General features: G+C 40.3%; 1 protein-coding gene across 1 annotated transcript in view; it reads right to left on the reverse strand.

Moving 5' to 3' along the window:
• Positions 1 to 569: 569 nt before the first annotated feature.
• Positions 570 to 26,469, reverse strand: part of fam189a1 (family with sequence similarity 189 member A1) — a 140,226-nt gene continuing 114,326 nt past the window's right edge. The window contains exons 4-12 of the mRNA XM_058382379.1: positions 23,931 to 24,062; positions 16,515 to 16,622; positions 13,590 to 13,750; positions 12,758 to 12,893; positions 4,000 to 4,078; positions 2,906 to 3,478; positions 2,798 to 2,824; positions 2,304 to 2,626; positions 570 to 1,166 (exon numbers count right to left, since the gene is read on the reverse strand). Coding sequence (XP_058238362.1) covers positions 951 to 1,166; positions 2,304 to 2,626; positions 2,798 to 2,824; positions 2,906 to 3,478; positions 4,000 to 4,078; positions 12,758 to 12,893; positions 13,590 to 13,750; positions 16,515 to 16,622; positions 23,931 to 24,062 — 1,755 coding nt within the window. The 3' untranslated portion in view covers positions 570 to 950. The remainder of the gene's footprint in view (positions 1,167 to 2,303; positions 2,627 to 2,797; positions 2,825 to 2,905; positions 3,479 to 3,999; positions 4,079 to 12,757; positions 12,894 to 13,589; positions 13,751 to 16,514; positions 16,623 to 23,930; positions 24,063 to 26,469) is intronic.

Here is a 26,469-nt window from a genome sequence, read left to right on the forward strand (position 1 = left end):
GATAGATGATGATCAGGGATTGGTATTTGGGATAAATGATCAAGGATTAGTATTTGGGATAGATGATGATCAGGGATTGGTATTTGGGATAGATGATGATCAGGGATTGGTATTTGGGATAGATAGTGATCAGGGATTGGTATTTGGGATAAATGATCAAGGATTAGTATTTGGGATAGATGATGATCAGGGATTGGTATTTGGGATAGATAGTGATCAGGGATTGGTATTTGGGATAAATGATCAAGGATTGGTATTTGGGATAGATGATGATCAGGGATTGGTATTTGGGATAGATGGTGATCAGGAATTAGTATTTGGAATAAATGATGATCAGGGATCGATGGTTGTGATAAATGCTGAACAGTTATTAGTCATTGGGATAAATGGTGATATTAATTGGTTTTTGGGAGAGATCTGGGTTTGATATTTGGGATAAATGGTGATCAGTGATTGGTTGTTGGAAACCTGGGCTTGCACAAACAATAGCAGATTCCTGAGAACTTCATTCCTGATCACAAGCAATAATATGAAGCCACACACAACATTACAAACTGATATTTTTTTATTCGTAACACTGAAAAGAATATCACACTGAGGTAAGTTAAGTAATCCAACCATGTGGAGTTTTTTTTTTCCTGCAGTCTCACATCAAACAACAAAATCCTGTCCTGTCACAGTTTCGCTAAGAGTCAGATTCATCAGTCCTTTCCTTCCAAAACTGAGCATTCTTTCATTTTTTATCCATCACAAATCCAAAACATTTTGACCCTCAGACAAAATAAATTAAAAGTAAACACCCCCTGAAAACAAACTTTCTTTAACGTTGTGTTTTTTTTAATTCTTGGATGATTTAATGCATTCTGAGTGCTACTGTTCCTGCTGATGAGCCTTGGCACGAAAGTTTATGAGTGGGAGGAGTCCTGTGGTCCACAGAGCGAGGTCAGTGGTCAGAGGATGGTTTCTCTGCACACACTGATGAGGCTTTTGGGTCGTTGAGGGAGGTCGTGACCCGGGTCATCACGAGCATCCGTCTGGCCCGATAGCCGAGGTTTGTTACAGCGGCGCAAGGACGGGGAACTCAGCGCCCCGCAGCTCTGTAGATGCAGATCATCGTGAGTGTGTTTTCTGAGGCTGCTTGTGATTGGCTGCGAGTGTGACATCACCTGCGACATCAAATAAATAACGGGTTGAAGGTCAGAGGATGGACCTGAGGGACTCTTTCGCTCAGCGGGTTTCCATTCAAACATTCTGAAAACATTTTTTTAAAACATATCTCCGAAAATGTGAATGAATCTGAGTTTTCCTCCACTACACTCCTGCAAAAACCTTAAAGCTGACCTGAAAGTGATTACCCACAGCTGTTTTTCATCTCTGTAGGGAAAAAAATGAATCAGTAAGCACTTTATCCTAATCAGGGTTGTGGTTTGATGTCGCTTTCCTTAATTCAGTGAAGGAATACATTGGTTTGTTCATCTGCCAAACAAAGCCTGAACTTCTCTAAACTTACTTCCATCTCAAAGGGACTTCATCACTTTTCCACTTTATTAATACACTTTCAACTTTCAGTGTAATAAACATATTTACAAAACAGCCCTGACCCGTCCTGCAGTGTGTATCCTGACACCTTTCTATCAGAACCAGCATTAACTTCTTCAGCAATTTGATCAACAGTAGCTCGTCTGTTGGATCGGATCACACGGGCCAGCCTTCTCTCCCCACGTGCATCAATGAGCCTTGACCGCCCATGACCCTGTCACCGGTTCACCACTGTTCCTTCCTTGGACCACTTTTGATAGATACTGACCACTGCAGACCGGGAACACCCCACAAGAGCTGCAGTTTTGGAGATGCTCTGATCCAGTGGTCTAGCCATCACAATCTGGCCCTTTGTCCAAACTCACTCAAATCCTTACGCTTGTCCATTTTTTTGTCATAATTTAGATAGATAGATAGATAGATAGATAGATAGATAGATAGATAGATAGATAGATAGATAGATAGATAGATAGATAGATAGATAGATAGATATTACACAGTGTGGATGAACTCTCAATTCTGATTGGTCAGAAGCTGTTGATTGATTTTCTATAACATGACATCTGTTCTATAGTAATGATTTAACTTGCACAGGGACTTGTATGGCTCCAGAGTAAGCAGAATAAAAATGTGTATAGATGTTGAAGTGGTGCTGTTTTCTTTAATGGAAAACAAAAATCTTTGCTGAGCAAATTGGATGTGCTTTTATAGGAAGAAGTCAACCTCAGGTAACAGTTGCACTATCGCTTACGTTTATTCCTCACCTGATCGAGAATACTGGCGCTGAACATGGCCTCTTCCATGTGCTTCTCATCCGACTTGATGACGCATTTGATGCTGTTGACCACCTGCTGGACTTCAGGAGGCAGGCTGCAGCTGGAGTGCTCCAGGAATCGTGCCACCAGGATCTTAGTGTCTTTGTAGGTTTGGAGATCGGCTAGCGAGTGTGGACGCTCGCCCGAGGCCGGGTGCAGCGTGCGACCTTTAAGACGGAGCTCTGCTTTCCCGCAATCCTTCTGTTTCTTCACTCCGCGGCTGTTGTGTTTGCAGCACTGGGATGCCGTACCGCTTGAAATCTCCATGAACGCTGCGGGAATAAAATGTAAGCTGTAACCTTTATCATATCCACGTACCACTTAAAGAACTGTGGGGAAATATTTCAGAAGGTCAGTTAAGGTCCAGTTGCAAAAAGCTTTCACTACATGACAAATAAATGATTTTTTTTATAGCTCCGCCCATATATACACCACAAACCTACCTGTAGAAGTACAGCCACAGCTCTCAGCTACAAATAAAGAGATAATGAATTAATAAAGGAAAAACATTTACATGTAATCTAAACAGAGAGAAGAAAAAGGCGACATACGTCTGTGTACAGAGTTACAGGAAATTGGGTCGCTGGTGGACCGCACGATTCTCGCTAGCTTGCGGTAACGCCTGGCTCGGAGCGTGCGCGCTGAGGTAGAGGAGGGATGTGGCACCGAGGTGGAAGAAGGTGACCAGACGCTGAAGTATAACCGAGCGCCCCGCGGTCGCCCCGAAGGAGAAGGTAAAGCACCAGAGTCGGAGGCACAAGGCTGGACTTCGGGCACCGGAGGTGGATCAGGAAGCGTTAGCTTCATACTGACTCGCTCTCTTGACTCGGTTGAAGGCTGGATGGTGATGGAGCTCTCGTCCTTCTCAGGAGCCATGACGTTCTCCAGCGAGTGGGTGATGGAGTCATGCGTGACGGAGGACTCACTGTGGTCCAGGTTAGCGTGAGAGCGAGCGTGAGGGCGAGTGCTGTGGCTGTGCTCCGGGCTCGTGCAGGTACAGAGTGTCGTGTACGGAGATAAATCGGAGCCCTGGACCTCCAGAGAGCACAGATCATCGGAGGAACTGCTTTGATCAGGGACGTCTGCTGATTCGGACACCATCAGGGACGCGCTGTCCACTGACGCTGGGACAACCATAAACAACAGGTGCCAGTATTAGCCGGATTCAATCACAGGAAACAGATAACACATGCATCTGGGTGTGTTTAGGTCATGAATGTTTTATAATAAATAGAAAGATCTTCAAAATAACAACACATATAAAGATACTAAAGCTGTATTTATAGTCCTGTATGTTCAGAGACAGTACACAGGGTTGCCTGGGTTGTGTTATTAACATCACTTTAACAAAGTGAAGAAGGTAGTGAATCTACATCCAGAACATCTAGCGACGTCCAGGACTTTTTTTTTGTCGATAGACATACTGCCAAAAATTAGGAGAGGGAAAAGGTGAGGATTAAGTGACCTTCTTTCTTACATGAAGTCTTAGGAAACAAAAGAAGACAAACAGCATCATCTCTTACTTTTCCTTCAACCAAGCCTTGGAGTTGTTTGAGAGTTCTGTTCTAACACCTGGCAACCCGATCTACAAAAAGACCGTTTATTTTGCTGTATATACTTCCATAATTCTACTAAACTTACTCACCCTGAGTGCTGAGGCCGGTGGTCGTGTTCCTCTCACACACGCTGGACTCGGTGGCCTGCTGCTCCAAACTGGTGGTGGCCTGCATGGAGCAAACAAAGAGACACCTTTACATTAACATCATATTTATTAGAAGATCATCACCTCCACAAAGAGGACCAAAACCTCTGAGTGGAAAAAGTTGCTCTAATAAAAATAAAAATATAAGAGAGAAAGAAAGAAATATATACACTGTTATATAAACTGTAAAATAGAATAAATAAATACAAATACTGAACAAATAATAGTGTAAAGCTGTAATATTGCACACAAGGATTGTAAATTGGTGATAATTTTAACAGGTGATAATGGTAATGTTGTATTGAAAATGGTGAAATTGTAATATGCATGAAAGGTCTATAATTACTAAAGTACCCATTATTATTTATCTGCATGGAATTGCACATGAAAATGTCCCAACACGTAAAGGGAGGAATTGTACAGTTTAATTGCCACAGGGATGAAAGATCTCCTAAAGTGCTCAGTGCTACACTTGGCAGTGGTCAGTCTCTGGCTGAATGTGCTCTTTTGATTAACCAGCAGACTGTGTAGTGGATGAGAAGGGTTGTCCAGGATTGAATGGAGTTTTCACAGCATTCTTCTCTCAACAACAACGTGAACTGGGTCCAGCTCCATGCCAAGTACAAAGCCAGCCCTCCTGATTAGTCTGTCCAGTTTATTTCTCTCTGCCACCTTCATGTTACTTCCCCAACAGACCACTGCATAGAAAATGCCACTAGACACCACAGACTCATAGAACATCTGCAGTATGGTGTCGCAGACGTTGAAGGACCTGAGCCTCCTCAGAAAATATAACCTACTCTGTCCTTTCTTGTAGAACGCTATTGAGTTTAGTGTCCAGTCCAGTTTGTTGTCAGTATGGACTCCCAGGTATTTGTAATACTCAACAATCTCAACTTTCTGTCCAAGGACAGACAAAGGAGAGGCTGGGGTTCTGGATTTTCTAAAGTCCACTACCAGTTCCTTTGTTTTCCCAACATTGAGCTGTAGATGGTTGAGCTCACACCAGGTGACAAAGTTGTTCACAGCAAAAATATGACCAATATGAAGCGTATGTAAAATGTATGACTGCTTACAAAAAACTGACCCAAACCAAGCATTCCATGTCAAGGCTCCTCACAGGAAGTCGTGCCACCAAGCTTGGGATAAAAATAGAACAGACCGCCCACACCACCAATCTGTCAACAAAAAAACACCTGAAAAATCACCTAGCTTTTGAACGCATGCTGAAGGAGACGTTGGTATCGTGGGTCGACTCTTTCCTACAGCTTTAACTGAATGGTAAAATTGATAAACTCGCTTCACTTGGCTTTCCACTGAAACAAACTAGCTTTGAACGGCTTCCGGACATACGCGCGACTTAGCCAGTGTTCCGTTCGGTTTGTCCGTATGCCGAAAATGCTTTGTATGCTGAAGCAAATCTCTTGCAAAATTTCTAAATTCTTAAGGCGGAAATTTGTAATGTAGAGCATTCATATGCTGAGGTTCCACTGTATATAAATGTGTCCTCAAAGATACTACAGTTGATGTCTATTTACATTCATGTTCTTCTAATTACAGGTACTGATGACGTACTGTAATGATCAGCATTCTAATGGCAAACTTTCCCAAGATACTGTGGGATTGCTGTGAAACAATACAATTGTTATACAATTCAACATTTTGTAAATTTTTTGCAGCAGGATGCGATGCAGTCCTGATAATGAGATACTTTACCCTAAGCCCTCAGTCCAGTCATTATTTTTGTTAATTTTTTAATTTATTGTGACATCATATTTTAAACAAATCTGGCAACCGTGTAGGATCCTAAGACGTTTTAACCGTTATAAATAAATTAATGACGTAAATTGGAAACTAGGACCCGCTTTTCTTCAAGGTGAAATGTCACATTTGGGCAAGAAGGACGTTGAATTTTAGCACTGAGACATGATTAAAGTGGACGTGTTCCCCACACTGTGCGCTATGTACTCTAGCATCTAGTGTATTAATGTTAGAAGGGTATTTTATCATCTCAGATGGAACAACAACGTTTTTTAACTGGAGGTATAAGCTGTTTTAAAATGTTGAAAAATACATAAATCACAACGTGGGGTCATTTAAAAGATGTTTGTAGGACGTCTCGTCCACCTGAGTCTCGTCGGCCATCTTGAAACTGTTTTCTCATCCGGCGTCAGCACCTGGTAGCTCCGCCCCTTCTTTCTCTATGTAAGTGAAGCTGTGAGTGTCGAGTGCATGAAGTGTCCAACAATCCACACTTGTTTTTTTTTAGTTGAATAAGTGAATCATCTGGGTTCCTGAAGTGCACTTCTTCTTCTTCTTCAGTATGGAAACATGACTCACACACTTTATACGACACACTGGAGTAGGACAGGGTCTAAGTGCATTCTAGTTGTGAAGGATGTCATATCAGACATCTCAGATCAAATTTGTTCCAGGTCCAGCTGGAGAACATGATTATATGTGAGAGGAGGAGGAGGAGGTGGATGAAAAGGATAAGGAGGAGAACCCAAACTTAGAGAGCGTCCCACTGAAAACGCTGACATCTGGCAACCCAGCTGTGTTTAGCTGATACTGACAAAACAGCATCAACAGGGGGCGATGTTGCCTTTCATAACGGGGTAATACTTCAATCCACACACACACACACACACTTCTTGACTGTGAATCACTTTCTTCCTAGAACCTTCAAGAAAAATGAAAGACATTACAGAAAATGATGAAACTTTTACTTGTGTGTAACGACACGTCCAGTTGGTGATGATTCTATTTCCCAAAATGTTCTTTAATTCATCTTCCTAGCAAATCCGAGGACACAAACCCTCTTTCAGTCCCATCCTGAACTGTACGTCTGCAGTCCCGCGGTTCCTCGTGAGGTCTGTGAAGCTGTACAACCTTGTATTTTTAATTTTAGGAATAAAATGGCGCCGGTGAGTTCCTCTTGACGCACCTCTAAAGCCCTTTGCTATTATTAGCTAGCGCTGATCACAGCGGATGGGTTTATTGACCGCAGAGAGAAACACGGCTGCTGTAACAACATCCGAAGCGGTGCTGATGAAAACAATGCTGAAATAAAGCGTACATCTTCATGTGTCATTAACTGAAGGTCAGTAGACAGCAGGATTCAGGAAGCGGCGGTTTTATTATTAGCATTAGCGCAACGTTCACATGCACTGTGCAATTCCTTGGTTTGGTGAACGACATAAAATAAATAATTTATCTTCAAACGGAACATGACGACGTTCAGCAGGTTCTGAGTGAATAAAAACACATGGGGTTTGTGAGAGTGACAGTTTTTTCCTCTAATATGAACACTGGAGTTTTCAAAGGCTAAAACAGCACAAAGGCTAAAACAGCACAAAGGCTAAAACAGCACACAGCACTTTACAGAAGCTTTAAAGAGCCTTTTAGTTTTGTGCTTTTCACTTTTTAAAGCTTTTTTCACACAAGAAATAAAAATGTTTTCTGGAAAAACTTCAGAGAAAGTAATTCTCTACTGGAGATTAATTCGTCCATGTCTCCTGTCTTAGCCTTATGACGGGTTCACACTGTGGAGGCAAATCGGAGCGCGTACACACGAGTGAACAGGTACACAGTGTGAATGACCAAAAACTTGGTCTGATCGAGTTGCTGACTACTCAAAGTCCTGCAGTGTGAAAGCAGCTCTGACTGAAACAAACCTCGGCGATGACCTACAGCCAATGAGAGAGCGAGATACAGGGCAGCGGGAGGAGGAGTTTTAGACCACAATATCAGCTAGCACGGCTTCGGTTGGAGCACAATATAATTGTAACGCCTCGTCAGGCGGAGGAGTGTTAGAGTCCATGTGCAGATTTCGTAAAGGACGGTGGGCAGAAATCGTGGTCAAGATAACGAAAGCAAAGGGTCAAATACCAGAAAGCTGTCACTCAGTAAACTAATCCAAAACACAAATCCGAAACTCGAGGTCAAGAGATAAACTGGCAAGGTCATACACGAGGTAACTAGACAATAACAGAATAAAGGCTTGGCAAGTGACACAAACGGAAACAATGCTTCGCAATGAGGCTGAGGTGGCGCGCTGCTTAAATAAGCCTCAGTACCGGAAGTGGCCAGAGATAGTTAATATTCGGGCGAGGGCTCCCTCTGGTGTTCTGGCCCAGACTGTTGTGTGATAATAATAGTTTATAGGTTTTTATCAGACAAAAATGTCTTAAATATAGTTCTATCAGAATAAATTAGCTCTACAATTATCAAACAGAAATAAAGCAGAAATATTTGCTTGACCAGCCGCATCAGCAGCAGCACATTGCAAAATTATTCATTTGTTCAATTCTGCAGAATGCACAATCCTTGTTTCACGCACTGACCATTTGGCTTGCGAACTTTTTGCGGGGTTCCATGTCCAGTCTCACGTGAGAACTCTGACATCACGTGTGATCTTGCGTTATTTCCTTATTTTTTTCTGGCGTATGTTCGGTTGTGAAACGCAGTTTGTGGATCAGACAGAGATGTGGGCGATTTTTCCTATTATGAAGTCATGCAGTGTGAAAGCTCCTGTCACCGATCCATCATGCAGTGTGAACACAGAATAAGTCTGTGTCTCAGTCTTAATGTTAATCAATGTCTCAGTCTTAGTGTCTGTCTGTGTCTTAGACTTAATATTAGTCTGTGTCTCAATATTAATGCCAGTCCATGTCTCAGTCTTAACATCAGTCCGTGTCTCAGTCTTAACGTCAGTGCGTGTCTCAGTCTTAACATCAGTGCGTGTCTCAGTCTTAACGTCAGTGCGTGTCTCAGTCTTAAAATCAGTGCGTGTCTCAGTCTTAACGTCAGTGCGTGTCTCAGTCTTAACGTCAGTGTGTGTCTCAGTCTTAAAATCAGTGCGTGTCTCAGTCTTAACGTCAGTGCGTGTCTCAGTCTTAAAATCAGTGCGTGTCTCAGTCTTAACGTCAGTGCGTGTCTCAGTCTTAACGTCAGTGCGTGTCTCAGTCTTAAAATCAGTGCGTGTCTCAGTCTTAACGTCAGTGCGTGTCTCAGTCTTAACGTCAGTGCGTGTCTCAGTCTTAACGTCAGTCCGTGTCTCAGTCTTAACGTCAGTCCGTGTCTCAGTCTTAAAATCAGTGCGTGTCTCAGTCTTAACGTCAGTCTGTGTCTCAGTCTTAACGTCAGTGCGTGTCTCAGTCTTAACGTCAGTCCGTGTCTCAATCTTAACATCAGTGCGTGTCTCAGTCTTAACGTCAGTGCGTGTCTCAGTCTTAAAGTCAGTGCGTGTCTCAGTCTTAACGTCAGTGTGTGTCTCAGTCTTAAAATCAGTGCGTGTCTCAGTCTTAACGTCAGTCCGTGTCTCAGTCTTAACGTCAGTCCGTGTCTCAGTCTTAACGTCAGTGTGTGTCTCAGTCTTAAAATCAGTGCGTGTCTCAGTCTTAACGTCAGTCCGTGTCTCAGTCTTAACGTCAGTCCGTGTCTCAGTCTTAACGTCAGTCCGTGTCTCAGTCTTAAAATCAGTGCGTGTCTCAGTCTTAACATCAGTCCGTGTCTCAGTCTTAAAATCAGTGCGTATCTCAGTCTTAACATCAGTCCGTGTCCCAGTCTTAACATCAGTGTGTGTCTCAGTCTTAACGTCAGTGCGTGTCTCAGTCTTAACGTCAGTCCGTGTCTCAGTCTTAACGTCAGTCCGTGTCTCAGTCTTAACGTCAGTCCGTGTCTCAGTCTTAACGTCAGTCCGTGTCTCAGTCTTAACGTCAGTCCGTGTCTCAGTCTTAACGTCAGTCCGTGTCTCAGTCTTAACGTCAGTGCGTGTCTCAGTCTTAACATCAGTCTGTGTCTCAATATTAATGCCAGTCCATGTCTCAGTCTTAACGTTAGTCTGTGTCTATTCCGATTCTTTGCCACCATCTCCTCAACCTTCCATCTCCTCTCCATCACCCAGTAATACATCACTGAAATACTCACAAGAGTGTAAAAGTTCAACATAACAAGCACAGATTTTGCCCCAATTAACTTCAATTAGCTAATTACAGTATGTTCCATCAACCTTGCGTCACTCTGCTAACTTAGATGCTAACTTTCTCCCACATAATTATGTTCAGCTGGATCTGACTCTCTTCAAATCCTTTCCTCTATTCATCTTTACACCAAGAAAATATGAAATTAAAACAAAAGTGTATGAAAATGTATGAAAATGTGAATGGACTCATTCCATAACAAATTACGCATCAATAATATGGTTACGTATTATGCTAATGCTGTACAGAACAATAACAGCTGTAGAACTGAATATTTTACAGTAAAATACCTCAGTAATAACACAATGATGAGTAAATAACAGTAAACCGCCAACGCAGCCAGTGATTTCATTAGAAAATAAACCTCGGATGATGCTGAGTATCAACTCGATTACTGTTCAGTGTCCTTTTTCCTCCTTCGAGCAGAAGTTAAAGACGTAAGTTTACAGTACAAAAGGTTTCCTGATGACGTGAAACCCTCATAATCATCCTCCACCTGTTAAAAAAGGAAGCTGTGGATTCGAACCCTTCATAACATCATCGTCCATAAAAAAAAAAACAACAACTGTCAATTCAGATTCGTATTTATATTTAGGAAAGACAGCGGCGTGCGAATCAATAACGCTGTCTGGATTCCTAGATAGACATCGATAAAAATAAAGCAAAAAGAATCTGGTGCTCGGATTGATTCCTGTGCCAGGTTTAATCACCAGCCGCACCGAGGACGCTGCTTAGCGCTTTCGTTACCCGAAATTACATCCTCCGGGAGAAAATCAAACAAATTATCGAAAATTGGCGTCCTTTCTTCTTTTTATTAACGGCGTGGAATTCCTCCTGACCGCTTAGCCTGGGTGCCGCTCCAGTGCAAATTATAACCCGCTGCATAAGCCACTTCTTTTTTTTTTTTTTTTCCTAGCCGTGAGTGCAGGAGAAGAGCTCTTCAGAACGGCTTTACACAGATGAATGAGAGTAATTGAAAAGGACTAACGCTTTCGGAGGTTTGCAAATCCCCTGGACAGCGGCCTCATAAACTGTATTAAGAGTGCAGGAATGCCTGCCTGAAGAAAAAAAAATGAAATAATAAAATAAAAAGCGCTGATCTATCGGCATGTCGAGGGTTCCGGGGATCGTGTCCGAGGCTCTCGCGCAAATGAAACTGTCGCCTGACTTTTTATGGGCTGGAGACGCGAGTGCGCCGCTCTCTGAGATGAGGTCTACGGAGGTCAGCGGTGAACGAGGTCAACTGCGGAGAGAAATCTTCGAGTGTTCTTAATGATCACCATTTATCACACTCTCTCTCTTTCTCTCTTTCACACTGGTTTACGCTGATAATTGATTCTTCCATTCCTGCTTTAAATCATTTCCTTTCCTCCAGCCTTTTAGGATGAGCTGCTGTCTCTGCTGAGTCTGCGTTTTTCACGTCAATGCAATTTTGTGCCCAGGAGCTGCTGCTGGAATCATTAAGATGCTCATTCCAGGACTCGCAAGAATCCCTCCAGCCACTGTAAGGTTTCTTCTTCATGTATTCTCTAGAGCTTTTCACGCTTAGGTGATTGTAAACTCAGAGTAAACAGAATCCTGTAGCTGGAGGTTTCACACTGCTCCTACTTTCCCCCGGGGTTAACACTGAATCCTGGCTCTTCATAATCTGACCTTTCACTCTCTACATTCCTAAACCCCGCCTTCACCTTCTGCTTATTTGCATATTCATGTATCAACAGCTCTGATTGGATAAATCCAGCGCGTGGACGCTTTAAATAACGGCTCGTCTCACGCTTTCACATTAATCAGTGAGGAGAAAAGTTCAGGTCTGTGGTTCTGCACTCGAGCAGGTTCTGTTATCTTTCACAGCTTCATCATCTCTTTTTGTTCTTTTTAAGTTTGTCGTCTAATTATCCATCCACTCATTCCTTCGTCGATATCAGACTTCCGCTAATTTTTCAGCGTGTCGTATTTCCTCTTCGCTTCCTCGCGCACTTCCGCGATGTTCAGTGCTTTTCCTCCTGACTCTATCTACCGAGCCGTTTTTGTTCGGTGTTGTTCAGCTACCTTTTCACCTGATGTGAGGCTGAAGTGCTGTTCAGGTTCTGATTGGGTGTCTGTTGCTAAGCAACAAGCCCTAACATTCTAACACCGCATCATTTCACACTGTACATGTTCAGCACCATGATGTGGAGTTTATACTGTAAAAGCTTCAGAGCAGAGTTTCATAACCCCAGAGGGAAAAGTTGCATTAAACCATGATTCTGAATCACACGTGTTAAATCTTCCTCTACCCCGGGGGTAAAAGTGGGGTATAGATTGATGACGATGATAACCCGGGAATAATGGTAGCGTAAAAAGCCATTCTGAGTTTTTCTTTACTGTGGTTGTGTGTGTGGTTTGCTCATTAAGGATCTAAATCTGCATGTCATATAAGACAGTGTCTGTCTTTGGTTATAAAAAGCACTTTTATTTTTTATTTTATAAAATAAAATAATTCCTCTGACTTATTTGCACTGGCTACCCGTAGCATCTAGGATTCAGTACTACAATCTCCTTAAACTGTATAAAGTAATTATATCATTCCTCTTCTGTCTTTTTCTCCCTCTATGTTTTCGTTATTGTTCTTGTCTGCTTGTATTGATCTGTTTTTATTTCCGTTTGATTATTTCTCCCTTGTTGTGTTCTCCCTGATGTCTATTAGAAAGGTACAGGTGAGTAAAGGTGTGTGTTACCTGGCTGGCGGGGGTCTGACCCACCACCGACTCGTACGGAGGAGGCAGCTCGGACGGATACACGATTCCCGGGCTGTTAATGGGAACTCCGTATATGGCGCTGAAGGGGGAATGAGGGAAGTCCAGATGCAGACCTCTGATGGAGGAAGGAAAAGTTATTTCGGTTTAATCTCCACTCGCATTAACAGCAGAACTCACGCTGAGACCACAGGAGATGTTTCAAGTTTATGGTGATTATGTTATTTTTAAAAATACACAATATATTACAGCATTTTTGTTTCATCTCCATAAAGACCATTCATTTTACATTAACTCACTTGGTCTGATATGTTATAACCTATATGATGTACACATCACAAAAAGGCATTTAAAAACATATGTCTGTTTCAAAGTACTTTGATTTGATGTGTGGTTTCGTGGAAGGAGTCTCCAGTGTCGGCTGGAGTCAGTAAAGCTGTAACACTGTTTGCTGACTGACTTCATAAGGGGGAAAAAGAAAGAGTGACAGAATGACGGCTTAAGAAATTAACAGGAAGGAAGTAGTTAAAAAAACTCATCATGTTATTAATTAATAAATGTAACTGATGGTATTCGGGGAATAAAAAACTCCAGGATGTGTGATGCTGTAGGAAAATCTGGAGCCTGACGTCATGTAAACACCTTCCCACTGTGTATTATATTCCGCTAACAGCATGCTACTCTTATTTACTCATTGACTGATGTTGTATTGGACGCAATTTCTTTCTTTTCTTTCTTTATCCTAAAGGGTGCCAATATTTTTGAGTGGACTGTATAGTGTATGTGTGTATGATGAATGAGTGTGTGACTGTACCTCTGTCCCTCCAGCACAGGGGTGCAGGTGTACTCTGGGGGGTAGTAGGGTGGAGGAGGGATGGGCGGGATGAACTCGTCGAAGTCCAGTGTCTGGTGTAGGATGGTGCCGTGAGGGGTCATGCAGTCGGTGCTCAGAGCCCGCGCCCTGTGAGGCATGAACTGGAAACACGCAAATACGAAAAAAAAACTACATCATGTCATCATGTGAAAATGCACACACCTGCCCAAGCCACCCTTCCCCCGCCCCCCTTACTGTTGGAGGGTCACCTGTTTTGGTCAGTAGTGTTCAATCACTTATATGAAATTCGGCACTTAGGGCTTTAAAGGTTTTTTTCATTATTTTAGCCTACTAGGTAACTAAACGTCATCATTTTACTGTGTCTGTTTTATCTTTATGGTGTTTCACAATCAGAAAAGGTTTAATCGTGCCGCCTGTTGTATTTCTGTAAGTTTTATTGAAGGGAAATGTAGTTATGTTTGTGCAAAACAAAATAACTAATCAGAGAACAAAATAAAAAATTCAGACAAACCGGAAAAGGTAGGTATAAGTTTGCAAATGGAATTCTTACCTCTGATTGGACCTCTGATTTTTGGATTTGTTATTTTGTTTTTTATTTTTTTTCATATCATTATTTTGTTTTCTGATCATTATTTTGTTTAAAGATTTTGTTTACAGATGTTTATTTTGTTTTTTTAGATTCGTTATTTTGTTTTTCGGATTCGTTATTTTGTTTTCTGATCGTTATTTAGTTTAAAGATTTTGTTTACAGATCTTTATTTTGTTTTCAGATTTGTTTTTATGTATTTTTGGGTTACATTATTTTGTTTTCAGATCGTTATTTTGTTTTGCACTTCTCAGCCATCGTAGAAATCAGACAGATCGTGGTGAGCACCACTGGTTTCATCCTGGTGATTTTGTGCAGCGAGAGTGTTTGTTGATTTCTTTGTACTGCCACCGTGCACCATGAGACGAGACTAATCCCCCTCCTGCTCCAGTGATCCGTACAGCAGCCACAAGCATGCTAATGTAACACACACACACACACACACACAGCCATGCATCTCATTCTCTGATTTACAGCAGTGGCCATAAACCCACGGACCTTATTTATATGCAATATTAAAACTTTATATCCTCGTCAGTTTATTTCCTCACACATAAAAAATAAGACTTTAGGACCTCTTAAAAATTGGGGTCACTGAGAGATCTGTGGTCCTCGTCCATCATTTATTCCTGATTTCCATTATTTTCTATCCTTTCAAGTCCTTTGGTTTGGTTCCATTCCAATGAATAGATCACGAGAATCAGCACTGCTGTAGCTAACAGGAAGTTAGCTATTAAGCTTACTACTCAGTTAGCTGACAAGCTCATTAGCTAATTAGAAAGGGAATATGAATACTGTGTTCCAGAAAAAACACAGACTTTGTGCCTTGTCCTTGCTGATCAGACGTGTTTCTCTCCACACGTATCCTCTTGTGCTGTGAGGAGCCTCTCACGATGCACTGTCAAGTTCTGGGAATTGATGCAGACTTCATTGCAGCAGTATGCTGGGGAGGTGGCATCGGAGCCCGGGTTTGGACAGAACAGTAGAGCTCCTATCTATCTATCTATCTATCTATCTATCTATCTATCTATCTATCTATCTATCTATCTATCTATCTATCTATCTATCTATCTATCTATCTATCTATCTATCTATAATAATTTGTTATTAGTATTTAACAGACTACACCAATAGAATAAAAAGGCAAGCTACCAACAATTTTATATGTTTTGGTAATACTTATTTTTATTTATTTATTTATTTATTTTTTAAATGTATTCAATTAAATTAAATAATTAATTTGATAATAATTTGATATAGAAAAAAGGCAACAACTTTTACAGCAAATTAAAAAATTAAAAAATAAATAACAACAACAACAAAAAAAGACCCGTCCCAAACCATCCTCCAAACCATATAATATAATATACCCTGTAATATCTGTACAAACTCTTCAGCTATGTATGACTTGTTCAGATGGAAGGAGAACTTTTATGACATTAGAACGTTTATTTACTTATAAATATATAATTATTTAGTTATGGTATGTTATTTTAACAAATTAAGTATTCATGTAAGTAGTGTAGCTAGCCAGCACCGGGCTGTTCTTGTTTTTAAAGCTATTTAAAATTATTTTTACAATTCAATTCTGAATTCTACAAACATAGCCATTTTATCGCAGCAAATTTCGAGTCTCTGTACTATGAAGCCATCAGAAGGCGTTCCTATCCTACTACTGGTTGCCATAGTAACAACGTTTCTCAGCTAGCATTCCACCTCACTTCTGACCTCACTTCCATCGCAAGTCACTGCACCATCGCTCCGTATACATTTGCATAAAGTTCTTAACTTTGTCACGTCGCTGATGTGGACACGCCCACTTCTAGTCTCCAGCGCTCACGGTCGCTCATGTCAGCAGAAACCTTAAGCTCTTGTTGTAAATAAAACTCCGGTCGCCGTGTGTGTGAACGCAGAACAATCCGTCCCTCTTTCTAACCCACCAGGACACTACAGTGGAACGTAACGGTCAGTACATTCGCTGCTCGGTTCATTACTTCTTTGGTTACAAATAAAAAAATGAATAGTGGTGTAAATCTGCGAATGCGCAGTGCCATATGAGAGAAAGCAGTGCCATATGGGATTGCTCCGAACGCTTGAATATGTGCTCGCTGCAAATGATATGCTCTTGGATATGATTCACTCTAATGGCCCTGTGTTGTTTTTCCACTCAAATTTATTATAGCTGGCACACTGTATCCCTCTTAACTGCCCCCATCTATCCTCCACCATACAATGGAACAGGCTTAAGGGCAGGACTGTGGCTCGCTCACGCACACGCTCATGCACACACACACGCACACACACACACACACACTTACCATCTGCAGTATATCAGTAGAGACCATCTGCATGCAGCACATGGCAGTGGCAAGAGCGCACACGATGGTGGAGATGACATTTAATGCACATACACTAAACAACAGCTCCTGCAGAGAGAGAGAGAGAGAGAGAGAGAGAGAGAAAGAAATCAACAACAAATCAGTGTTTCTCACCCAGACGTCTGCTCACTATACACGCTTCTGCTAGCATTAGCCACTTGTGGTTAAACATGTTAGCTGAGTGTGTGTTGTTTTGGTGTAAAACTAGATCAGAACTTCATCTAGCTCTATACGATACATTACTTTTAATTAGTTCATGCTAACAGCTTTCTGCATAATTCTACCAAGGTGCTGCTGAATTCTATAATCTGATTGGTCAGAAGGTGTTGGTACAGGAAGTAGCTTCCGGGTGGGGTGGTCACAGTAACTCTGCTTCACTGCTGATTATTTTCCAAGCACAGCACAATGTATGTGTTTTGGTTGATTTTTGAATGAGATACAGTGCTCCATGGACAAATTTTGAAAAGTTTCACTCGAAGTGGTTATGAGTTATGGGTCACTTGTTGAAAACTTTGCAGAGAAAATTTGGTGACAAAAAAAAAAGATTTGTTGATTCGTCAACTGAATCGACAATTCACCAAATGATCTGATGATTCTCTGAGCGATTTGAAGATTTGCCAAAGGATTCGATTATTCACCAAATGATTCCATGATTTGCCAAATGATTCCACGGTTCTCCAGATGATTCAAAGATTCTCCAAATGATACACTGATTCTCCAAGTGATTCAGTGATTCGTCAAATGATTCATTGATTTACCAAATGATTCCATGATTCTCCAGACGATTCCACGATTCACCAAATGATACCATGATTCTCCAAGTGATTCAGTGATTCACCAAATGATTCAATGATTTACCAAATGATTCCATGATTCTCCAAATGATACAATGATTCCATGACTCTACAAATGATTCCACAATTCTCCAAATGATACAATGATTCTCCAAGTGATTCAATGATTCACCAAATGATTCAATGATTTACCAAGCAATGCCACGATTCTCCAAATGATACAATGATTCTCCAAGTGATTCCATGATCCGCTGAATGATTTGATGATTTGCTGATTGACTTGATTCTTAAAACGATTCCATGACTTCTCAGATGGTTTGAAGATTCACCAAATGATTCATTGATACACCAAAATTTGACATTAATGTTATTTCCTGCGAAGCTCCTAGACTCCTAATACGTCTATTCAGTCTGGTTTACAAAATATTATATAATTTACTGTTTTGCTGTTTATTTTAGCCAAAAGAAAGCATTTTTCTGACATTATACAGCACGCAAGCTTAAGATCTCCACACTCAGCGTCACATCAAGGACATAAATAACCGGCAATCCTTCAGCTCTGTATGACACGGAAATGCCACTTTGTCAAGATAAAATCATTTAGCCGGCACATAGAGATCTTAAAAAGAGCAGGCTGTGATGTGTGTGCTGTCTCTGAGTCATACAATCCCCAACAACGGCCATTAGAGTGGCTTAACGTCACCTCACTTCCCATAACGCAGGCAAAATATTGTGACATAATGCTGCATGTCACTGCTTTAGTCCTGTCACAACAACACGAGCCTCTGAGTTCACAGCAGAGAATGTGTTTTATTTCAGCAGACACTGGGACTTGCACTCTGGGCTGCTGTGATAGACCTGTAAGTGGACATAATGCAGGGGTGGAGTACGGCCTATCGCTTTATTTATAGAGGTCACAAACTCTACTCCCTATTGCCTTTCACAAAGCATTGTCCTCATTGGGTAACAAATTAAAGGATAAAAAGATCATAAAGTGTGTTAGTGAGGTCGCAAGCCACGCCGAGCCGCCGCAGCAGCTTCAATTCACCGTGTAATAACATCTGGAGGAAATGAATAAAGACGCCAGTGTTGATGTTTTTTAGAGAATTAAGTGGGGGGGGGAGTTGTGTTTTTCTTGACATCACACCAATTATTCCTTTTTAAATCTTTCCCAGGATTTCAAGTTAATTAATGTGTCATCAATTAGAAATGCAATTAACCCCTTAACCAGCTCATCATACTTTAATTTTAATTCCTTCAGTCTGGATTTGTTTCCCAGCTTCGACAAGCTACATTCACACCAGTACTATTTATTTATTTTAATATCCAGTTTTTTATATCTATATATACATATTTAATGTTCTACTTTCAAATTCACTTTTTGATATTTGGATGAGAGATAAAGGAGGGATGAAGGAGAGATGGAGAAGGAGAGACTGAGGAAAGATGGAAGAAAGAGGGAGGATAGATGGAGGAAAGATGGAGGAGAAACTGAGGAAAGAGGGAGGAGAGATGGAGGAGAGATGGAAGAAAGAGCAAGGAAAGATGGAGGAGAGATGGAAGAAAGCATGAGGAGAGATGGAGGAGAGATGTAAGAATGAGTCAGGAGAGATAGAAGAGAGATAAAGGGGAGAGTTGGAGGAGAGATGGAAGAAAGATGAAGAAGAGATAGAGAAGAGGAGAAGGAGAGACGAAGGAGAGATGAAAAAAGGAAGGAAAGATGGAGGAAAGACAAAAGAAAGAAGGAGGAAAGATGTAGGAGAGATGGAAGAAAGAGAAAGGAGAGAAGGAGGAGAGATGAAGGGGAGAGTTGGAGGAGAGACAGAGGAGAGATGGGGGAGAGATAGGGGAGGGATGAGAGCTGGAGTAGAGTTTGAGTAGAGATTGAGGAGAGATAGAGGAGGGAGGAGAGAAAGAGTAGAGATTGAGGAAAGGTAGTGGAGAGGTGGAGGAGAGAAGTAGGAGAGATTGAAGAGATAGAGGAGAGAAGAGAGAGGGAGTAGAGACTTTTCCAAATCCAGTTGGAATCTTTGAAATTTGTTTCAGGATTTAATTCCTGAGATGTTTCCTCTGATATCAGGTCCACCTGGGTTTTTAGTATAAAGTACCGGATCAGAACCGCCTTTGGTCACGAGCTGCTGCAGAGCGGATTACGTGATCGGGCTCGGACACAAGCATGTGGGAAGCGGTGTGTGTATGTGTGTGTGTGTGTGTGTGTGTGTGATAGAACTCAAACATGTGAGGTTAAACACGGGGCAAAGCTGTCGCTGTTGGCATAAATCGAGTCCCATCGCCTGTCTGTCCAACAAGCTGCTGTTAACGCGCTCTGACGGCTCGCTCGTGACGCAGCTAGTTATCTCACTAACTCAATCAATTAAACCCGTTAATCACATCTTCATTTCAACAGAGTCGAGTCAGATACGGAAACTAGAGGAAATGACTTTCTTAGAAAGTGTTTATTTAAAGTCTCAGTCTTTACTATATAACATGGCTTTGGTAAGAAGGAAGATGAAAAAACGGGATGTTACTGTTCTCCAGGAAAAAAATAATATTGCCCTTCTCCATAAGGTCATTAATCTAAAATGATCTCCTCAGGCTGTATCTACAGCTGTGTTAATGTCACTCTATTTAAATCACGCAGAACCGATGTACAAGTTTGAATTAATTCAAATCAACTAATTTCTTTTATTTAGTGAAGAAACTAGCTGAAATGTTGTGCTTTTTAAGAGCATAGTTCATAGGTGAATCATTTGGCAAATCATGAAGACATTTGGTAAGTCATAAAATCATTAAGTGAAGAAGATATGAATCATTTAGCAAGTCATTTGGCACATTGTTGAATCATTTGGTGAACCATAGAGTCATTTGGAAAATTGTTGAATCATTTGGTCACACATCGAGTCATTTGGTGAATCATAAAGTCATTTGGGAAATTGTTGAATCATTTGGTGACTCATTAAGTAACTGGTGAATCATAAAATCATTTGGTGCATCATTGAATCATTTGGTGACCCATCAAGTCATTTGGTGAATCATAAAGTCATTGGGCAAATAGGTGAATCATTTGGCAAATCATACAATCATTTTGTAAATCATAAAATCATCGTTGAATCATCTGGCAACTCATTAAGTAATTGGTGAGTCAAAAAATCACTTGGCACATCACTGAATCATTTGGCGACTCAAGTCATTTGGTGAACCATAAAGTCATTTGCCAAATTGTTGAATCGTCTGGTGAATCTTCACTGATTCAGTGACGTGATAAAGCAGCGCTACTGTTCCCAACCTCATGTGGATTATTTCGTTCGAAAAGCACATCCTGAGATCTTTTATTCCTTTTATACTGCACTGATTAACCAATAAGTACAATCTATGATTTAATAATAAAAACATCTCCTGCTTTTCCAGTCTGTTTAGAGTGACCAGGAAAGCTATAGCAGCTGTAAACACTCGTTCTCTCACAGGCTTCGCTTTATTCTCTTTCTTGAAGATATTAAGAAGAAAATATGGAATTTGAGAAAGCTTGTCATGTTCTAGAGAAACCTCAAAATCCCAACTCACAGCTTTACCCCACAGTGCCCACACTGGAGACTCCTTCCTTAAAGGTGAGATAACATTCACTATAACTGTGCTCATGCTATGTATATACTGCTTATATATACTACATATATTATTCTACATATTTTAGTAAAAAGCTCATAGTTTGAGCTGCCTTATTAAAATAATAATCATATATAAAGAAATTCCGGATTATGTCAGCAATTAAAAAACAAGTTGTTGTGCTTAAAATGACCATAAATACTTTAAATAATAAAGAGCATAGAAGATGATCACCACAATAACATTTTTCTGATTTGTGCAAAATTTAAAATATTTGTTTAAAGGCAAATACAGAGCTTCTAAATGTTAAAAGCAATTAAAAATATTTTTTTCAATAATAATAATAATAATAATAATAATAATAATAATACAGGCTTGCTCATTATGGATAAAATAGGGATAAAATAGTTTAATTATTTAATTTAATAATTTATTTTTATTTATTTATTTATTTTCTCCTTTTCCTTTCTCTTTTTCTCTTCTTTTGTAAAGCTGCTTTGAGACAATGTTCATTGTAAAAGGTGCTATATGAATAAATTGAATTGAAAATTGAATTATTATAATAATAATAATATTATAATATTATAATAATTTGGGGGTTTTTTTGAAAATTTTTTAAATGATTTCTTTAAAAAAAATATGTAAAATTTTATTTGCTATTTTGCTCAGAAAATGCGTGTTACCATACAATTTTGAAATGTTTTATAAACCTGTTGAGATGTTGTTTTAAACTATTTTGCATCTAGAAAGTATTAAAAAAAATAAATCATTTTGAATATTTTTTTTAAAAATTCTGGTTTGGACTGCTCATCATTGTACACATATATTTTTTAAAAATAAATATGATTTATTTAAAGACTTCTTATTGAAATTATTTGAACATCAGTCGGAGCAACAGTTTCTTTAATGGTTGGATGGTGTGTGATATTTTGCGCATGACATCACACAGGGTGCCAATACTTATGGAGCTGAAAAAATAAAATGTGCTTCTAGGTCAAGTGTATTCATTTCAGCCTGAGGGAGCACGCTGCATGCATTATTATACTCCACACACACACACACACGGCTCTCTACTCTCCTACTGCCATTTCCCATAATTCCTTTGTGCTTTCTCTCTCAGTGCTACATCACGATCTATATAACACGTTCTGCCGCGTGTTGAAGGTGTACTCCTGTGAGGCGTCTTCTCCTCTCCATGTGATTGTTACTGTGAGTGCAGACATCTGTCTCGCAGACGCAGTTTGCTTTGGCGTGAGCGTTTCTTCAGAGACGCCTGCGCTCGCATACTGATGTGAAGAAGCCGTGTTGCTCTGCGCTAACTTTGCGGAAAGTGCTAATAGGGCCCCCCGAGCGGCCCTGAGGGGGTCACGCCAGGTCGTTTTGCTTCGACAGGGAAATTGGCTCCTTGATATTTCTTCATGTGCCGATGCCGTATGGGCAAAAAATAAAATACTGTGATGAGAAACGTTAATATTGGTGTGTGAGCCGTTAGCTAGCCGTCGTGTAAAACAGGTACGTTCAGTTCTGATGATTTTCAGGTGACCAGATTTGCATCGGAACAGGAACAGGAAGTGAGGCGGATACTCTTGGACACTTGTCATACTTTAGGTCACTAGTTTCTAGCGACTTCAAGTGACATTTATCAACAAAAGATGATATTAAATATTAGGAAATATTTATTTAACATTTTCTTGTAAGGACTCTCCAGTGTCAGTGTAAGTTTATCAGAATGGGACAGGGTTCAGGAGAGAGAGAGAGAGAGAGAGAGAGAGAGAGAAAGGGGGAAGAGAGGGTAGGATGGAGGAGAGAGTGGTAGAGAGTGATAGAGGTAGAGGAGGGCTAGAGAGGGGGATAGAGAGGGGGGGATAGAGAGAGAGGGACGTTAAGGGAAGGAGAAACGGATAAAGGTAGATAAAGAGAGGAGAGAGAGGGATAGATAAAGATGAAGAGGGAGTTAGAGGGATAGAGGGTGGGAGAAGAAGAAGGAAGAGAGAGGGATGCAGAGATAGATAGCAAGAGCGAGGGCAGAGCGAGGGAGAAAGAGAGAGAGAGTGTGAGGGACAGAAAGAGAGAAGGGCAGACAGATAGAGAGAGAGGGACACAGAGAGTGCAGAGAGAGAGAGAGAGAAAGAAAGAGAAAACTAGAGAGAGGAGGAGATAGAAAGACAGAGGGATAGAGAGAGGAGATAGAAAGAGATAGAGAGAGGAGATAGAAAGAGAGAGGGATAGATGATAGAGAGAGCGAGGGATAGACAGAGATAGAGAAAGCAGGAGAGGAAGAGAGAGGGATGGAGAGATAGACAGAGAGAGGGGGGCCAGAGAGAGGGAGGAAGTGAGGGACAGAGAGAGGGACAGCATGAGGGATGGAAAGTCAGACGGATAGAAAGAGAGAGAGAGATACAGAGAAAGAAAAAGAGCAGAGAGAGTGATAGAGAAAGACAGAAGGAGAGAGGGATAGAGACGGGGGAGATAGAAGGAGAGAGAGGGAGAAAGAGAGAGAAAATGAGACAGAGAGGGATGGAGAGATAGACAGAGAGAGAGATAGACAGAGTGTTCCTCACTGAAGAAGTCTGATTTCTTCTCCTCTTCTATCAGAGCTGTGTTTTATCAGACTCTCATTAGATTATTTATGTAATGATCAGTTTTATGAAGCGAAACATTTCATCCTCGTCAGCAAAAGCTTCATGAATCTATCTCAGCTGTGTATGAAATAAAACGTCCGCCGTCACGTGACTGAATCGGACGTGACTGAATCGGACTCGTCTAAGTGTCTGTTTTTCTTCTCTTTTTCTGAGCTGATGTTCTCCATGGTGGATTACTCCGCCTGCATCACTCCATTCGGCTCTTAAATTTCTCGCTCCGATGGAATTCTGAGTGGATGATAGAGATAATGGAGCTAAATACTGCTTACATGTAGCTGTACATCAAGGAAAACAGCTGTCTCACACACACACACACACACCTTCAGACGCAGCCGTATGGTATTGCAGTCCCTCAGCGGGTTGAGTTTGAGCGTCTCTCCCAAACTGTTGCAGCTGGAGCTCTGGTGTTGAAGCGTACAGCAAACACACACGCCGTCACTGTCAAACTTTATCTGCAAGGGAGACAGGACAAAACACACACACACACACACACACACACATACACATACAGCATCACTGTCAGACCTGTCTGGCATCAAAAACTCAAAAACACCTCACACACACACACACACACACATACACACACACACACCTGAGTCTATCCATCACCTGCAATGTCAAAAAAACCAAACCAAAACAAAGACAGGAGTCTGTGATGCGAATAAAGCCGCCGGTGGAGCATCGTGTCGTTTCACTGTTGTGTCTGAAGAACAAGGTGCCTCCGCTTGACCCAGATTATAAAGACGCAACACGTGAACCCTGTGAGCGAGGGTTAATTGAGCTGAGCGAACGATTCCATTAATGCGCCTGGCAATGCCCGAGTCTCTCAGGAGGAGACGGCGGGGAGACGAAGAGCAGACGGAACAAAGAAACACAACATTTAATAGAAAAAAATAATAAGGGAAATGACGGAGACGGACTGAAAGGAGAAAAGTAACGAGTGAGAATGTCTGGGTTTATAAAGTCAAAGGAGTAAGTCATTTTCAGTGAATCGTTCTATTTAAACGAATCAGTTTGCAAGCACAGATGAATCACTTTTTTGTGTATTCTTTTTAATTTGTTCATTTGAGATAATTAGAATAAAAGAGACATGACAGAGACGGACTGACGGAGAGAAATAACGAGTGAGACGATGAAAATGTCTGGGTTTATAAAGTCAAAGGAGTGAATCATTTTCAGTGAATCGTTCTATTTAAACGAATCAGTTCGCAAGCACAGACGAATCATTATTTTGTGTTTTCTTTTTAATTTGTTCGTTAAAAAAAAATTATTATTAGCATTTAAGTTGATTATTTTCCTCTAACATGCCCATTAATACGCCTGGCAATGCCCGAGTCTCTCAGGCGGAGACGGCGCTGAGACGAAGAGCAGACGGAAAAAAAAAACACAACCTTTAATAGAAAAAAATAATAATAATGGAAATGACGGAGGCGGACTGAAGGAGAGAAATAACGAGAGAGACGATGAGAATGTTTGGGTTTATAAAGTCAAAGCAGTGAATCATTTTCAGTGAATCGTTCTATTTAAACAAATCAGTTCACAAGCACAGATGAATCATTATTTTTATTCTTAGCATTTAGGTTGAGCAAATTTCCAATGATTGGTCAACTCTAAACTGTTGTTCTGTCACTTTCTTTTAAAGATGATAACTATTATTATTATTATTATTATTATTATTATTATTATTATTATTACTACTACTAATATATTATTATATTACACTATATATAAGATGATGCAGCTTGTCAGTTTCCTCACAAATCCTGAAAGTCCAGAAGAAACCCTTAATGCTGCAGCTCTCACATTGGAGACTCCTTCCATAAAAATGACACAGACATCGTCTTATAAGAAAAAGTTATGCCTTTTTTTTGGTTAAACAACAACACGTTTTTTGTGAACGAGGTGTTACTATGGAAACAATAATGTATTAGAGGGAAAGCGTCAATATATAACCTGCGCTGCTCTCCGAGCCTCTGTTAATAATTCAGCTGAAAATACATTGACGCCTTCTGGCCAATCATCGAGCAGATGTCCTTAGTGTTAGATTTACTTTCTGTTTTCAATAAATAAATAACAAATAAATGAATGAATGAATGAATGAATGAATCAATCAATCAATCATTCAATAATTAAATGAATAAACAATAAACAAGAGTCGGGTTTGTTTGAGGTACAAAAGGAGAGAGAGAGAGAAGGAGAGAGAGAGAGAGAGAGAGAGAGAGGGAGAGAGAAAGAAAGAAAGAAAGAAAGAAAGAAAGAAAGAAAGAAAGGAAGAAAGAAAGAAAGAAAGAAAAACAGACAAATCAAAAATAAAAAACAAATCAGAAAACAAAATCAAATAAATCAATCAATCATTCAATAATTAAATGAATAAACAAATGAATGAAAGAATGAGTGAATGAATAAATAAATAAATAAATAAATAAATACATAAAAACAAACAAATGAATGAATGAATGAATGAATGAATGAATGAATGAATGAATGAATGAATAAATACATAAAACATTTTTTGCAATGAACTGTGTAATTGCAGAACATGGAAAAAAAACGACAAAAGAAGACAAAATAAAATATAAAATAAAAATATAAAAGATAATAATCTCCTGTACTTTTTCCTGTTTCTATCATGTTATTATCATGTTATTATCATGTTATTATCATGTTATTATCGTGTTATTATCGTGTTATTCACATGGGACCAAACAAAATATTTTTAGCTTAATCCTCGAGTGTGAAACTACATTTTCAAGAACAGCTCAATGTCAGAGAGGACGTTTCTGGAAAAAGAAAAACAATTACGCAGATGCTGAATTCTGCTGGATGAAATATAATTACTGCAATTCCCTAAAGTGGAAT

The sequence above is a fragment of the Hemibagrus wyckioides genome, linkage group LG27 (assembly GCF_019097595.1).
Source record: "Hemibagrus wyckioides isolate EC202008001 linkage group LG27, SWU_Hwy_1.0, whole genome shotgun sequence".
Taxonomy (NCBI): domain Eukaryota; kingdom Metazoa; phylum Chordata; class Actinopteri; order Siluriformes; family Bagridae; genus Hemibagrus; species Hemibagrus wyckioides.